This window comes from Acipenser ruthenus, chromosome 25 (assembly GCF_902713425.1).
Source record: "Acipenser ruthenus chromosome 25, fAciRut3.2 maternal haplotype, whole genome shotgun sequence".
Taxonomy (NCBI): Eukaryota; Metazoa; Chordata; class Actinopteri; order Acipenseriformes; family Acipenseridae; genus Acipenser; species Acipenser ruthenus.
Window position 1 is genome coordinate 2,174,873 of NC_081213.1, and position 16,296 is coordinate 2,191,168.

The following is a 16,296-nucleotide window of genomic DNA, read 5'->3' on the forward strand; positions in this document are numbered from 1 at the left end:
CACAGGCTTTGTAATCAATCCTAGCTGTGCTGCCGAGCGCTGATGCAACACATTGTCACCGCACCGGTCGGCAGTACTGCACGTTGGGGAGCTGTTTCTTGTCAAGACACTGGTGAGTCGGAAATATAAGATCAGCGATAGTAATACAAACATAGTAAAGGACACTATGTAGTTCCAGTTCATTACTGCGCATAACTGATTTACTGTCTCTTTGTGTGTGTTTGTAAACGTGTTGATGAATCGGAAAGCACACAGCCTGGGTCCTAGCTCAATGCATGCCCATTACTAGTACATGAATCATTACCTACACATTGTCGAGAGATGTTTTAGTGCCGCACGAACCGATTATTCGATTGTTCGATCACGCTCTGCACAAATGAGGGGTCATCGGTGTTGAGTGGGTTACCAATCCAAGAGAAACAACTGAAGAAACGGCTGCTTGGGTTTGTGTGGATTGTTGTTCTCCGCAGTCCATGAAAAGCAGCAGTGACCCCCATATCCGGGTAGCTGTTTGTTTCACTTGGCATGGTCAGTGAGCCCCAGATCAACACCAGTGACCCTCACCCGATTGCTAGCACCCGATTTCCGCGGAGAGCCCAATCTGAATAATGCACTACAGTAGTGTACATCACCGCGTGTGGAGTCGGATAGTCTAGGTTTAGAGTGATATTGCTAATGCATAAAATTTGTCATAATCTGTTTCTGACGACGATGCAGGTCACTCCACTTCATTGCCTCTGACCTGCAGTGATTTTACTGTAATTGCAAGTCTTTCTGGGGCTACTGAGTGAAAACCGAGCGTTTTGTTAACATTCAACCATGCTGGGAAACCTGGTGACAGTGCAGAGTTGTATTCCTTTGCTGTGGGTACGACCTTTTCACCGGATCAACCAATCTTACAATGAAAGGGACTATATAACCAACTATACGCTCCTTAAAGATACAGTAACCAGTTAGTAAAGGATCATGACGCGTTTTTCCTCTTTCAGTGTCTACCGCCCCAGTAAGAAGCGAGCATCATGACTAACAACCTGAGCCCAGAGGAGAAGTACGACCTCATCACCAGGAATCTGCAGGTATAAGATTACACAGCACAGCACCACCACCACCAGAGATCTCTTTAAACTAGCGACGATCTTGAAAAACACATTGCTCTCAATAAAAGGGTTTTGCCTATTTCAATTTCTTATAGTTTTAAGATTCAATGTTTATTTGTGCATGTGCTGTCTGTGTGGAACAGGCAGTGTTGTGTGATGTTTAAAGGCTCTATAACCACCCGTGTCAGAATATCCTGGCTCTCTTGCACAGTGGTTAAGACGCTCGCGTGCAGTGTGCATGGTAGCCAGTCTGTGCCCAGACTCTGCCCTGTTACTGGATAGAAGTAGAAACAGATACCTGTAACCAATGGATTATCAAACGCTTGTCGCTAGAGAAATAGGAACACCTGCCATAACACTGTCAGTAGGGTGGCTCTGATCCAGCGTCGGTGATAACAGTGGGTCTGCCCTGTGTGTTGTCAGGAGGTGCTGGGGGAGGAGAAGCTCAAGGAGATCCTGAAAGAGAGGGAGCTGAAGATCTACTGGGGAACAGCCACCACTGGCAAGCCACACGTTGCCTACTTTGTGCCCATGTCCAAGATCGCTGATTTCTTAAAGGCCGGGTGTGAGGTGAGTCCAGTCTCTCAGTAACATGTGGGAGGGGGGTCCTGGGGTCCACACATTATTAATATACAGTAGTCTCCACGTACAGGAACACCTCCTAAGAGATCACTATGCCTAAGGGAACACCCTTGTGGTGAAGCAGATTTTTCCCATTGTAAGTGCTCTGGCTAAAGGATCAGGACCTTTGCTTTAAAGAACACCTACATGGCACCGATAGTGAATCGTTCACAATGGATACAGTACTGTTTTGTAAAAAAGCGACTTGTCATCGTGAGAGTGTCTTGAGGGACACTGATTGGTTTATTAAATCTTTCCAGAACCACCATCATGTCATTGAATTATTTTGTATTCTGATTTCCACGAGTGCACCTCATCGATACAAAATGCGCCGCCGTTTCTCTTGCTACACAAAGTTGGAAATTGTTTGAGCTCTTGAAAAAAACCTGAATCAGACACAAGTCGCCGAGTAATTTGGTGTTTTCTGTTCTGGTGAGTTGCTTCACCATTCTGTTAAATAAATAAATTGTGCCCCAGACGTGTGCTGTATGGCGTGTGCGCTGCTATCGCAGCCCCCTCTTGTGCTGTATGGCGTGTGCGCTGCTATCATAGCCCCCTCTTGTGGCAGGTGACGATCCTGTTTGCTGACCTGCATGCCTACCTAGACAACATGAAGGCGCCCTGGGACCTGCTGGAGCTGCGGACCCAGTACTACGAGCAGGTGATCAAAGCCATGCTGGAGAGTATAGAGGTGCCGCTGGAGAAGCTCAAGTTTGTGAAGGGAACGGACTTCCAGCTCAGCCGGTGAGGATTCTGACAAGCACGGCCCTGCCGAGGTCTGCGCAAGCTTACCCCCCTTTTTCAAACCTGCTTCAGAGATGGAAACAAGACTCCTATTGCATAGCAGTTTCACCCATTCCATGTTTTGCTACCAGCTTGATTAGCCCCAGTGAATAGGTAACAAGCTCAGGCGTGTCTTATTGGACTCCTAGCAAAACCAGGAATGGATCAAACTGCTCTGCAACAGGAGTCTTATTTACATCCATGTGCTGGAAATAAAACGGAATGACCTTTTGAAGGAAAGCTCACTTGACTGAAATTCAAAGCCATTGGTGCAAGTGATCTACTGTATGTGTCTTTCTTTAAACTCCTCTAAGAAGAAGCAGACCCCGTTTTGATCCCTATTTAAGCCGCTGTTTGCCTTCCCCTCTCTCAGGGAGTACACTCTAGATGTCTACAAGCTGTCCTCCACAGTGACACAGCATGATGCCAAGAAAGCCGGGGCAGAGGTTGTGAAGCAAGTGGACCACCCCCTCCTGAGCGGTCTGCTCTACCCAGGACTGCAGGTACCGAAGGGGGGAGCGTCCCTTCAGGGGGGTAGCCAGACCTGGGTCAACTATAATTATAAATTACAATTACTATTGCAATAGCAGCAGAAGTGTTTACTGAAATTGCAGTTACAATTGTGCAGCAAGCGTTTTCTTCCAGCAGATTACTTGGAGAAGTCTTACCCCATGGCTGCTATTTTAAAGTGTGTTTTCTACCAACTTTAGTTTTAGATGCAGGGAAGTGGAAATGAGTTTCTCATACTCAGCGCTGTGTTTCATTGCCAGGCTCTTGATGAGGAGTACTTGAAAGTCGATGCCCAGTTTGGGGGAGTGGATCAGAGGAAAATCTTCACCTTCGCAGAAAAGGTAAGGGAGGTTTAAAACCTCCAGAGGGGTGCTAAAGTGATCTTCAGCAATCCGATTGCTACAGTTCTGTGCACTGTACTTCATCAGGTAGAAATCGCACATTAACAGTCCTTTCCTTAAAGGTAGTACAGAGATGGAAACAAAACTCCCACTGCATAGCAGTTTGATCCATTCCTGGTTTTACTGTGAGACACACCTGAGCTTGTTCCCTATACACTGGGGCTGATCAAGCTCTCAGTAAAACCTGGAATGGATGAAACCCATCCCTGAGGTTTTACCCATCGGAGATGCACGCTTCATCCCCCTCTGAAAACCTAATAGCGAGCCGATAGGATAACTTGCAGCAGCAGGAGGTTATAAATAGATATTTTAGCTTTGCTTAGCAAAATAAAACATGGAGCAGATCAAATATCGGTCTGTGTTTATTAAAACTGTAAAAATAATAATAAAGTAACTTAGCCATTTGCATTTGTATTTTTCACAATTGCTACTATAAAGCAACGGGGGCTAGGCAGTACCCGATGCACTCTGTCTACAGGAACTGCCAGTAGTGTGGTGTTTGCCGTTGAACGCACGGGGATAACCAGCTGTTTTTTTCTTGCCCTCCAGTACCTGCCGTCTCTGGGCTACACCAAGCGCATCCACATGATGAACCCCATGGTCCCGGGACTCACAGGGGGAAAGATGAGCTCCTCTGAGGAGGTGAGACCCTGATTTAATACTGATCTCAGAGCTACCTAACGTGACATTATCAAGTGACATTATCCACCATCTCCTTTTGTTTTTACAAAACATAGCCAGCTATGTTTGAAATTGGTCACGGGGGGTACTGAACTAAATTATGATTTTGTTTTCTTCTCTTGTTTGTTTGTTGTTGAGCTGGCTTCGGGAGTAGGGTGTTCAGTTGTAACTACCAACTGCATCCACAAGACCGAAGCCCAGTGTACTAATGAAAGTCCTTTGCTGAATCTCTTTCTCTCTCCTTGTTCCTCCGTGAATCAGGAGTCTAAGATCGATCTGCTGGACAGGAAGGAGGATGTGAAGAAGAAGCTGAAGAAGGCGTTCTGTGAGCCGGGGAACATCGAGAGCAACGGAGTCCTGTCCTTCGTGAAGCATGTCATCTTCCCTCTCCACTCCGGTGAGCGGCTGCACCAGCTGCAGTGCGGGAAATAAGTGCTATGCAATAGGAGTCTTATTTCCATACCTGAGCTGGGCTGTGTCAGAGAGCGACAGGAATATCTGTTGCTTCAGGTCCCCTCCCTACTCTAAACATGCACGGCCACTGATAGATCAAACTTAGAAGACAGTAAGTCATGCAAGTAAACGCTCATCACAAGAAACAGGCACTCCCAGAATCTCTCACGTACAGTCTTAGCAATTTGAAAGGAACGCAGTTTTATCCCAAAGAGTTTTCCGATCACAAGGAATCCCCAGGTAACCCGAAGAAGGCACTAGCCAAAACTTTTACTTTACTTGGCTTCTCATGTTAGGGATGGTAACAGCCATAAACGTGCATGCAATTACAATGTGTTGCAGAGTTTGTCATCATGAAGGATGCAAAGTGGGGTGGAGACAAAACCTACACTGTTTTCGGAGATCTGGAGAAGGATTTTGCAGAGGAGGTGATTTTGAATAATAATAATAATAATAATAATAATAATAATAATAATAATAATAATAATAATAATTTTGCTGCTTTCAATTCAAACTGATTAAATCCTGTACATTCCACCAAACATGTATCTTCATATTCAAAGTGTCTACTGTATGGAAAACAAGGACTCGGGCTGGTCAATAACTAACCCCTGTATCTGCGTGTGTGTGTGGTTGCTGTGACCCCAGCTCGTGCACCCAGGGGACCTGAAGAACTCGGTAGAAGCCGCCCTGAACAAACTGATGGATCCGATCAGGAAGAAGTTTGAAAGCCCAGAGCTGAGGAAACTGACAAACGCAGCCTACCCAGCCCAATCCAAACCGAGTGAGTGAACATGAACCAGAACTGCAATACACGTTCGACAGAGAAAAAGGGTCCATGTGAGTGAGCCTTACCTGTAAGTAAGTGCTTTCAAACTGTCAGCCTCTCAGAGTACAGCTGCAGTATTCATCGCTTTGAGCGACACCCTGAAGACAACGAGGCATCACAAACTTCAAATGTATTATTTCTGTTTCATAATGAATGCAGGTGCATTGATATCAGGATGTTTGAAGCTAATGAATGAGGCACGTTTGCGTGTGTTTTATTCCAGAGGCAGCGGCTAAAGGAAATCCCAAAAATGCCGAAGAGGATGAGATGGTACCGTCGAGGCTGGATCTCAGAGTTGGGAAAGTTGTCAGCGTTGAGAAGGTAAGGAGGAGAGTTCTTCAGTCTGCACAGATCTAAGGTTATTTGCAAAAAGATGCTTGAGAAAAACAAATAGAATCTGTCTTATTGTCCCAGGAATGTTCATGATTCCACAAGAATGGAATGTTTTTAGGATTCTGTTCCAAACGTGTTTATGACACCACTTGCTGCTTTTAATTTGCACCTACACCTGAAGAAGACACTTCTGAGGTCTTGACAGCAGTGTTTGTGTATCACAGTGCAATCTAATAAACGGTATACAGAATGACCCAGCGTGAATTTGTAATGCCCTTTTGATGCATTGAGTCTCTCTCCAATACTAAACGAAACTTAGTGAATTCAATTACACACTTACATATAAATACTAAAATAAATTTAAGTAAAGTCAATCTCATACATTTCTGCTGTTTCGATAAACAACACGGGTGCCAACCCTTTCCAGGTTTTAGTATGAGCTTGATTAGCCACAGTGTACAGAAAACAAGCTCAGGTGTCTAATTAAACTCCTAGTAAACCAGGAATGGATCAAACTGCTATGCAGTGGGAGTCTTCACCCCATCCCTATTAAGTGATCAGCGTAACTGGGAGTTGCTCTGGTTTGTGTCGCAGCACCCGGAAGCAGACAGTCTGTACCTGGAGAAGATCGACGTGGGCGAGGCAGAGCCCCGGACGGTGGTCAGCGGGCTGGTTGCGTTCGTCCCTGCGTCCGAGCTGCAGGACAGGCTGGTGGTCCTGCTCTGTAACCTCAAACCCCAGAAGATGAGAGGCATCGAGTCCCAGGCCATGCTGCTGTGTGCCTCCACGTAGGTACCCCGCTGAGCAAGGCCAGGAGGCAGCCTGCGCCAGTGCAGTGTGCGAGGGGCGTCTCTTACTGTAATAAGAGATGCCATCCTTTCTCTTGGGATCTCAGTTATGGAGAGCTCTAATCCTGCAGGTTTAATAGGGGTCTTTACATCATCAGTAGCTCTGGATCACCTGCACTCTACCTTTTAAAGCACAATAAAACGAAGATCAGGCTCAGGTTATTCTTGCTGTTTTTTTTTTGTTGTTGTTTATCAATCTTATTGATTTTATGTTATTAGAATGTTCTGTAATGGTTTCTGTAAAGTGATTTATTTGTGTTGAGGTGGATCTGGTCGGCACGGTTTCTTCACTGCGTTTCTCTCTCTCTCTCTCTCCGCAGTGAAGGGGAGGGGCGCAGGGTGGAGCCCCTGGACCCCCCCACAGGGTCAGCCCCCGGGGAGCGTGTCTTCGTGGAGGGGTATGAAGCGGGCAAGCCAGATGACGAGCTGAAGCCAAAGAAGAAAGTGTTCGAGAAGCTCCAGGTACCTCTCGTCATTAGGTCGACCTCCTCAAGAGGAAAGATGTATCAGTCCAATGCGTTACCTGACATGTTTGTATGCCTGTGGTTCTTGCACGAGTGTGGTTGTGTTCTGTCTGTGTGTAAAGTTTTGGACGAGCATTTCTTTAAATGGAAAAGTTAAACAAGGCGGCTATCAAACTGCCCCTAGTCCAGTGCGGTGTTCATTTAAAAGCTCATACAGTATACACATCTTCTTAAAATCATGTCTAGCTTGTTCTTTAACATTATCAGTTTGCTTTATACAGAAATGGTCCACTAAAGCCACAGCTGCATCTGTTTTTTTAATTACAACATGCCTCATTATTTGAATGCATTCAGTTGTATTTTTTTTTTAATCTCACAGGCCGACTTTAAAATCTCAGGGGAATGCGTTGCGCAGTGGAATCAGAAGAACTTCATGACCAAACTGGGACTGATCACGTGTAAATCACTGAAAGGAGGGAACATCAGCTAAGGATCGCTCCTTTCAAAAGAGAGCGCCCCTCCTATTCGCCAGTCCCAATCCGTGCTTCAGTCAGCATCTGAACTCCGAATCCTCAGTCTGCCCCTAAGCTGCTCTTCAACATTCTAACTAAGAATCCTTGCATGCCAGTGTTCCACGGGCGGATTTTATTGTAGTACCAGTCTTCAGCAGGGGGAGACAAAGCACCATTATGTGATCCCACATGGGAGAATACAGACGGGCTTCTGTACCTTGACCCTTGATTTGCTCAGGGGAGTTTTGCCCGTGTTTGACTAGGATTCCGATGCACAGGTCTTGGCTGAAATTTTCAGAACCTGAGAGATGTTATAAATTAAATTGGGTGCAAGCGCTATGGATTATATATATATATAGATATATATATATATATTGTTTAATAATGTGGATAATCAACATTGATTGAAATTGTAACAGAACTGTCTTTTAAAGGGTGTGGCACATTCATTATTCCAGCCTGCTAACTGTAAATCAGTAGATATCGCATGCAGTTTAATATTAAATAAAGTTGTGAAACTGATTAGAATTGTTTTCCTGCTCTTCTCCACCAGTAAGGAACGGCTAGCCTCTTGGATGATGTGTTGCTGGGCTGTTGATGTTTATTACATCTGCCATTATAACCCTCACTATGGCCTAGACCACATCAAGAATATTCAGGGTTAGAAAGAAGACTCCCATTGCATAGCAGTTTGAGCCATTCCGGGTTTTACTGAGTTTAATAAGACACGCTTGAGCTTATTACCTTACACCGTGGCTAATCGAGTTTGTATTAAAACTTGGAATGGGTGAATCTGCTATGCAACAGGAGTCTTATTTCCAGCCCTGAATATTTCATGTTTATACTTACCTTTTAAATTGGTTAGTTATAAGACCTGAAAAAAATTAAGAGATATATATATATATAGATATAGATTTAGATAAACATAAAGAGGAGGCTCAAGTCAATGCTTTCAAGTGGTCTAAGGCGCTTTTATTTAAACTTTTTAAACAAAGACATAGGAACTGTACATTAATTTGGCTTTTCAAGGCAGAAGGTGTTACAGTTTTAAGCAAGTTGAAAAACTGAACTGTCCCCATTTACAAAAAAAAAAAAATTAAAAAAAGAAGTCAGTCACCTTAAATCATCAATGTGCTGCTTTCCATTTCAGTGGAAAGACCTATACAGAATATATTACACACGAAGCAGAACTACGCCTGAAATGAATACTTAACATAGAGAAGGTATGCTCTGTATAGAATCTAGATTTATACACACAAGAGGCAGTAACCCAGTCCCCCATAGAAGTATCTTTAATTCAGCACTACTTTTTCTAATTTTATTATTTATTTATTTTATTTTGCAAAGTACCGCTGTAAAGCTTACATCATACGACGACTCCTCACACTCGGAGCCGGTTCAGGACAAATCAGACTTTCATATGAAATCGGTGTGGAATGAATATGAAACTAATTTAGTCGCACAGCTATTGACCCTATTAAGAAGCAGCACCTGTTTTAATGCATTCTTTGTGCACACACGCAGCCCTCCGGGCTAAATCCCCTTTCATTTTCTCTATACACAGACCCTAGGAATACATTTTAAATACAGTGTATTGTAGCCAGATACCGTGATCACTGTGTGCAATTGCTTTATACAATACCTCAAACTCATCATGCATTGTTTTTTTGGTACTTTTTTAAAAGTTGTTATAAGGATAGCATTATAATTGAAATGTAATCCAGGGGATAGAGATGCATTGCTGGAGTGTGCAGACCCTTCACTCCAGCTAAGCCTGTCCGGATCACTAGAGGTAAAGTATAAGCTTAATTTGCTAGGAGGATTCATCTAAACCGTCAAGGCTGCTACGTATATAGAAACCAAATGCTTACAGTTTAGCTCCAGTGTTAGTTTGATCTTAGTGGCCACACTCCCAGTTAGAAATCTGGAGTATGGAGGACAACAGTACAGTGTATTTACCAGGGGTTTGGCAAGCTGTGCAAAACTGGCTTTTTTTTAACAATATTGCTTATTCTTAAACAGATGTGGAAAAAAAAAGCCAAACTTAACAGACAACTGTAAAGATTAGATCCTAACCCTCCCTAGCCTGAATTGCACTAGTAATACTTTGCCTTGGAAAACATGGCGGAAGGGGATAACATACAAACTCTCTGGTACTCGAGTTGTGTTTTGAAGAAAGACAGAAGTGGTTTTACGTTGATCTCTGGTGTGATTTCAATGTCTCTCCTCTTCAGGTACCGGTATTAGTAAAGCCTGTTTGTTAGTACACAGCGTTATTAAAACAGAAAAGTCCAAGGCAGAAATACTTCAGCTAAACCTGTGTTTTAGTGGGACCAGCACAGCCATACCCTACCCTGTACAATTACACAAGTCTGTCGGACGCTGCGAGCCACAACAGGTAGCTAATAGTTTAAACACACAAGGTAGAAGTTGAGTGTCCCATTGACTGGACCATATTATCAGCTCAGAATTCAAACCCCACCCCTGTCAGGGGCATCAGGGTTGGATGTTCAGGTGTTTCGGGATACAATTAAGAGTACGACATATAAATAAAACAAAAACCAAAAAACACCCCAGATAATCCCATTAGAAATGTAGGGAATTCATTTAAAATATGGAAATGACCACAGATCTGGGAAGAGTGTATCTCATGTAGTTCTGCCTTGGTACTTAACTCAGAAGCAGCTGGATTTCTGTTGTAGGTTTATTGAGGGCATTAAACGCTAGTGTGCAGATCCCTATACTGTGCATGGGTACCACAGTAGGCGTTTTCAGCAACCTTACAAAGTGCTTTATTGATCGACAGTTTTCTATTATAGTTCTACTTTAAAGATGCAGTATCCCTTTTGGTCGAGCACAGCATACTGTTCCACCACAAAAACAAAGAAAAAGAAAAACAGCTTCAATTTCAGTTTTCAATGTACACTAGAAAAAGAAAAAAAAAAGTCAATGCTTTTTTAAAATGTTATTTGCATATTTGTTGGGGATTATTTTGCACCAGGTCTGTAAGAAATGTATTAAATTGATATTTTATTGACATTCTTAATCTGGAATTTGGGTTTTATTATATATATATATATATTTTTTTATTATAATAATAATAATAATATTCAACTACACCCCCCAAAAAGAAATAGTGCATATTTTCACCGTGTTATAAAAATAAAGCTTCACTATATTATACACGTGAAAGTGTTGCTCAACCATTAAGACTTTTTCAATGAAAGACCCTTAACTATCGCAGGTAGAATAACAGAGCTTTCTTTATTTTCCAAGCGCTGGTTTCTACCCATCTAGACCAGCAGGTGGTGCAATTTCCTCTTCAGTCAAGCATGAGTCTAATTTTCTAAACAAGACGTCCATCTTCCAAAGTTACCTTGTTTAAACTTCATGGATTTGCAAAGCCTTTATGATTTAAAAAAAAATAATACTCCAAAATAAAGCTATTACATTATAGAAATTAAAGACCAACACCATTTTTTTGCATAAATATCAAGGCCATTAAGAGGCTAAGGCTTACAATAGTTTAAGAGTGTTCTCCCTTTGAGTAGCTCCAAATCGCTCTCTCGCTCTCTCTCTTGACCTTTGACCTGCCCAGGTTCCTGAGAGAATACTACCGATTTCCGATTAGTCAGTCCAATAATAAAAGCTGGATTTGTCTTTCATGAAGTTACCGCTCTGTGACTCCAGCTTCATGATTGCCTTCTGGGAAGAAAAAAAAAAATGTAATTAATTTAAGGACAACACCAACACACATCCCACTGTACAAGAAAACATTATTTCTATTTGCTGCATGGCTCTACATTGCAACTAACCTACTACTACAGTAATGCTTTTTAAATATAAAATCTGTACATGATTTGAACTACCCACAATTTACAAATGACAACTATCTATTAATACTCCATTTGAGTTTTAGTGTGCAGATCAGCAACGCCCCACTGGAAAGCCGAGAGAGATACGGTTCAGCAATGCTATCGCGTTTCACCTGCAGTTATTGTTGTGCTATTGACCAGTGCTTCAATACTGAATTGCATGCCACGCTACTGTACTGCAGACAAAGCTTTCAGTTCCAGACAAGAGGGCGATGAATGAATGAATTTCCTTTGACCTTACACACTCTGAAAGAGTTACCCTGTATGTATGCATGACTTCCCAGCAGTGGACTAACAACCTGAAAACAAAGCCAAGTCATCAAGAGGCTACCATGTGTTTAACTCTACATCGGTATGTAAAGCACAGTAAAAACATTGTAAAACTTGATGAGCAGACAAATGTTTGGACTGACTCTGCACTATTGTTACAGTATGCTGTAAATAATAGCACTGATGAAGGAGATGTTTGTCTGCTTTGCTTATAGGGTTTACATCAGAAGTTATAGATCAAAACACAGGAGATCGTAGGAAGGGAAGGTGAACTGCAAATGCATACAATGGTAAACGTTTTATAAAAAGTATATTATATGACGTTAGAATCCATTTAGACGATCTTTGTTTAGATTTCACTCAAACAAAACAAACAGGAAAGGGTATACATCTCATGGAGCAAAGAGATTTAAATATGAATCATTTGGTGAATCATGTAACTGTATTTTATAACATCGGATGTCCTTCTGACACATTACTAGGCGTTACGTAAGTAAGAGCTTCTCCAATGTAGGAAAAAGAAAACCAATCAAGATAGCCCACTTGGATTTTAACCTTCTCGAATATTAATAAATGCAAGACAGGTTCTTACTTTTTAATGCAATGCCCTCCTTTGGTTGTGCTTGCTGGCCCGCCAGTTGCACAGTCCCTGCCGGCCCCGTTGGAGCAGGTGTGGAGTCTGCTGCCACGCTACTCTCGGACCCTCTTTGCTCTCCTTGCGTGGGGGAAGCAGCATGCTGCTCATTCAATGGGCCTGCCATCTTCATCAAAGGACTCAGCGGTGCTCCCTGTGACGACGGGCTGCTTGGAATGTGCGTTGGCTTTTTGGCCACAGGCGGTGGAACCTTGCCTGTTTTCTTCTGAGACGTGGACATCAGCTCAGCTACCAGGTTCCTCTTGAGATCCGTCTGAGCCTCCGGGGATACCGAGGTTTCAATGACAACTTTCTTAGAGCTCCTGGAGAAGATGAAGCTGGCAGTGGAAGCTGGAGATTTAAGCACGCCACCCTCTTCTGGAGTCCTGAGAGAAGTCTGCCCATGCTCATCACTGCTAGGAGGGGATGTGGGAGTGAAGGATGCACGTAGATTTGGTCTCGATAGGCTATGCGGGGGCATGTCCTTGGAGGACATGGCCGCAGTCTTCATGCGGATGGCCTCCTGAAGCTTCATCGAAGGCAAAGCTGATGATGTTCCAGGTGAAGATTTGAATGACAGAGATTTGCGGACAGGTTTCTGCGGCACGGTCTGACTTACGGTGATTCCGTTCACCGGACTTGGCTTATTTTCCTCAACTGGACTCTTGGGCTGTTCATCTGGCTGGTAGCTGCCAACGTTCACGGATCTGAGCCGTACCATCTGGAGGAGGGAAGGTGTGACCAAGGGAATGCTGGCTTCTTCTTTGGGGGCAGGTGTGCTTTTGGTCCTGGAGAGTGGCTCTTTAGCCTTAACCTCCTGGTTTATCAGGCTCTGTTGCCTTTTGATGTTCACAAGGGGTGGTGCAGGAGGAGGGCAGGGGGCTTCCGGTGGCTTTTGCGGAGTGGGTTGTGCTGTGATGGACAAAGACGGACTCCCAGATGTTGCAACAGGCTCTTTGGGTTTGTCATTGGACGTCGGCAAAGGAGGAGCAGCTGGAATCTCTTGAGCTCTTTGTAGTAGGAATGTTGGTTTTGTGGTTTCAGAAGACTCTACTGCAGTCACTAAAATGGCTGTGGATTCAGACGAGTTCTCCGGAGGTGGGGTCGGGACCACTTCTGAACCTGCTGATTTCGCTGGTAGCTCCACCGTTGACAAAGTTTCTATTGATGTCTGGGAGATGTGATCCACAGGAGGCGGCGGTGGTGGGAAGGAAAAGTCAGACTCTTCCTGGGAAGTGAAGAAGAGCACAGGCTCCTCCAGAGAAGGAGGTGGAGGAGGCCACAAAGGTTCTGCTGCCGGCAAAACCTGGCAGACTTCAGGATCCGGAAGGGGTGGGGGAGATGAAGCTGAAGACTCTGAAGGGGTCTTCTTGGTGGGTGGAGGAGGAGGGAGGTGGGCAGGTGGAGGAGAAGGAGGAGGTGAAGGTGATGCCTGCACAGCTGGTATCGGCTCCACATCCTGCACTATGTTTTGTTCTGGCAGCACCTCTTTCCTCTGCACTGGTGGAGTCTCGTTCTTGAGGACTGGATGAACATCCTCTTTGACTTCAGGTTGAATCTCTCTCTTGATTACAGGTGGACTCTCCTTTTTCACCACTAGTGGGATCTCCTGCACTGGTATTGTTTCTTTAAACACTGGTGGAACCTCCTTTTTGATTAGAGGTGGAGTCTCACTCTTGACTATTGGCAGAGTTTCCTTCTTGAAGACTGGTGGAGTCTCCTTTTGGACAATAGGGGGAGTCTCCTTCTTGACAACAGGCAGAGTCTCCTTCTTCTGCACTGGTGGAGGCTCTTTCTTGACTACAGGCGGTGTCTCCTTTTTGAGTATTGGGTGAGTTTCCGTCTGTTCTGGTGGCACCTCCTTCTTTATCACAGGTGGAGTCTGCTTCTTGAATACTGGCAGGACCTCTTTTTTGATTATAAACAGAGAATCCACGCATGCTGGTTTATACTCTTTTTTGAATACTGGTGGCACCTCCTTTTTGACTATAGGTTGAGTTTCATGCTGTATTGGTTTGAACCCCTTCTTGAATACTGGTGGCACCTCCTTTTTGACAATCAGTGTCTCCGTCTGCACTGGCGGCTCCACCGTCTTCAGCACAGGGTGGGTCTCCTCCTTCTGTGCTGGGGCAGGCTCTTTCTTCAGCTGCTGTTGGTCGTCCCCGGAGGTAGCGAGCTGACTAGTGGAAGAGCGCAGTGAATCAAAGGTGCGTTTATTAAGCATCCATGTTTCCGGGGGAGGAGGGGAAGGTGCATGTACTTTCGGGGGTGGTGGTATGACAAACACCTCATCGTATTCGACGGCAGCAAGGGCTGGAGGTACTGATTCACTCACCCGGGGTACTGGTGAGGCAGGTTTTAGCTTCGTAGGCAGGGGGTTAGCAGGTGGTTGGGCCAGTGGAGAAACTGCGAGCAGAGTCTCGTGCTGAACAGGCTCCGACACTGAAGATGACAAAGACGTCCGTGAAGAAGAGATGGACGCAGCCGGAGAAGAGCGAGAACAGGACCTCTCCGGTTTCACCGGCTGGGCTTTCTTCCTTCCTGCCGAGGAAGGGTAACTGATCTCCCCTTTGGGCGAGAAAGTCGGGGTGCCACTTTGGCTGGAGTAACCACTGGATGGCGACATGGTCCTCTCAAATTTGTTCCCCGGGAAGGGAAGTTTCTGGGGCGAGACGTCACTGGAGGCCTGCTGCTCCTTCAGCACGGCCTCTCTAGCCTCCATCTGCACAGCTGTCAGTGGGCTTGCGGCCGCTGAACACCGAGGTACATCCGGGGAACTGTAGTCAGCAGAGTAGGCTAGCCTGTCCGAGCGGACGCTGCTAGTTTCGCTGATTGGGGACTGGTTTTCCTGAGACTCTGTGACTGCCTTGCCCTGCAGATCCCTCTGTTTGTTCTTGTGGTGCAGGGAGTAGGTTCTCCTTGGAGGAGCTGGTGGCCTCTTCATCTTTGTGACTGATAAGTTCCTGCTGAAGGACATGTCGCTCTGGATGCTCATGGTGTCCGATCCCTCCACCGTGCTACTCGTGCTGGGTGCGGGAGACGCGTTTCTCCCATCACCCCTTTGCTTCACCATCATGAAACCGTTGGCGTTCTGGGGCATCCCCGATGAAGCACTCATCCAGCTGTTGATGCTCATCTTATCAGGAGCCAGCCTGTGGACTTCCTTCCCTTCGTGCGACACTTTATCTTCTCCATTTGGAGTCTTGGTCCCTCCAGAGGAGAGGGTTGAGCTGTTGGACACGATGGTCTCTGAAGACTGGGAGTGGCTCCAGTTGGAGCTGGAGGAGGAGGACAGATCGCTGTTGTTGAAGTTGTAAAAGCGGAGGCTGGAGCGGGTCGAACCCGGGCTGGCGGATACCAGGCTGCTTTTGCTCACTGTGCGAACGCTGTTCCTGCTCTTGCTCCGGCTAATCTCGATGACCTCCACAGAAGAAGGCAGTATGGCATTGGGGATGATCTTGGACAAGTATGTGGCCTGGGGCGACATGGACATCACAGGACTGTGTGGTTCGTTGTAGCTGTGTGTGGTCATTCCTGGAACAGCCAGCGACTTGGGTCTTTGCATCGGAGATACCCTGGGGGCAACGCTATGATCCAAGACGGAGTCGTCCTTATAAACAGTCCGGATGTGATGCTTCAGCATCCGATCGGTTTTCTCTTCCTTTGACAGGTGCATGGCTTCAATGGCCTGAAGGTGGACCCTGGCTCCCTTGTGATGTTTCTGCTGGACCTCTCCGTCTATGGTAGGCACAACCACAACGTCCTCCGCTCCGTTAACAAGCTGGGCAGGATCTGCAACATCTGCTTTCTTGTGTGCTTTGTGCCTCTTGCTGTCCCTGCCTTTCTCTATCCCTTTAAAATACATAAACAAAAAAAAACAAAATAAGGTTTGAATAAAGAGAGCTTTTGAAGTGATGTTAAAATGAAGTCTCAGACCAAACTGGAAAGTGGTCGAGATAGCTTCAAAAGCATTAACAGCGAGGTT

The 16,296-nt window shown here is 45.1% G+C and overlaps 2 protein-coding genes across 4 annotated transcripts in view; one reads left to right on the plus strand and one right to left on the minus strand.

Moving 5' to 3' along the window:
• LOC117964551 (tyrosine--tRNA ligase, cytoplasmic) lies at positions 1-8,054 on the plus strand. Its single transcript, XM_034908376.2, has 14 exons — positions 1-112; positions 990-1,076; positions 1,521-1,667; positions 2,287-2,462; positions 2,875-3,004; positions 3,272-3,352; positions 3,962-4,054; positions 4,355-4,490; positions 4,889-4,974; positions 5,195-5,330; positions 5,599-5,696; positions 6,303-6,496; positions 6,877-7,018; positions 7,400-8,054. Exons 2-14 carry the CDS (start codon positions 1,020-1,022, stop codon positions 7,508-7,510), a joined length of 1,587 nt encoding a protein of 528 aa, XP_034764267.2. The 5' UTR covers positions 1-112; positions 990-1,019; the 3' UTR covers positions 7,511-8,054.
• Positions 8,055-8,482: 428 nt separating this feature from the next.
• LOC117962699 (uncharacterized protein KIAA1522 homolog) overlaps positions 8,483-16,296 on the minus strand; it is a 58,901-nt gene continuing 51,087 nt past the window's right edge. For all 3 annotated transcript variants that reach the window (XM_059000399.1, XM_059000400.1, XM_059000401.1), the window contains 2 exons: positions 12,270-16,163; positions 8,483-11,237 (listed from right to left, as the gene is read on the minus strand). In XM_059000399.1, coding sequence (XP_058856382.1) covers positions 11,203-11,237; positions 12,270-16,163 — 3,929 coding nt within the window. In that variant the 3' untranslated portion in view covers positions 8,483-11,202. The remainder of the gene's footprint in view (positions 11,238-12,269; positions 16,164-16,296) is intronic.

What these genes read in the sequence shown, in the direction of transcription:
- LOC117964551 (XM_034908376.2), top strand. Translation starts at nt 1,020, where the DNA reads ATGACTAACAACCTGAGCCCAGAGGAGAAGTACGACCTCATCACCAGG. An exon ending in ACGGACTTCCAGCTCAGCCG is followed by an intron (nt 2,463 to 2,874) that starts GTGAGGATTCTG and finishes CCCCTCTCTCAG; the next exon opens with GGAGTACACTCTAGATGTCT. An exon ending in ATGCTGCTGTGTGCCTCCAC is followed by an intron (nt 6,497 to 6,876) that starts GTAGGTACCCCG and finishes CTCTCTCCGCAG; the next exon opens with TGAAGGGGAGGGGCGCAGGG.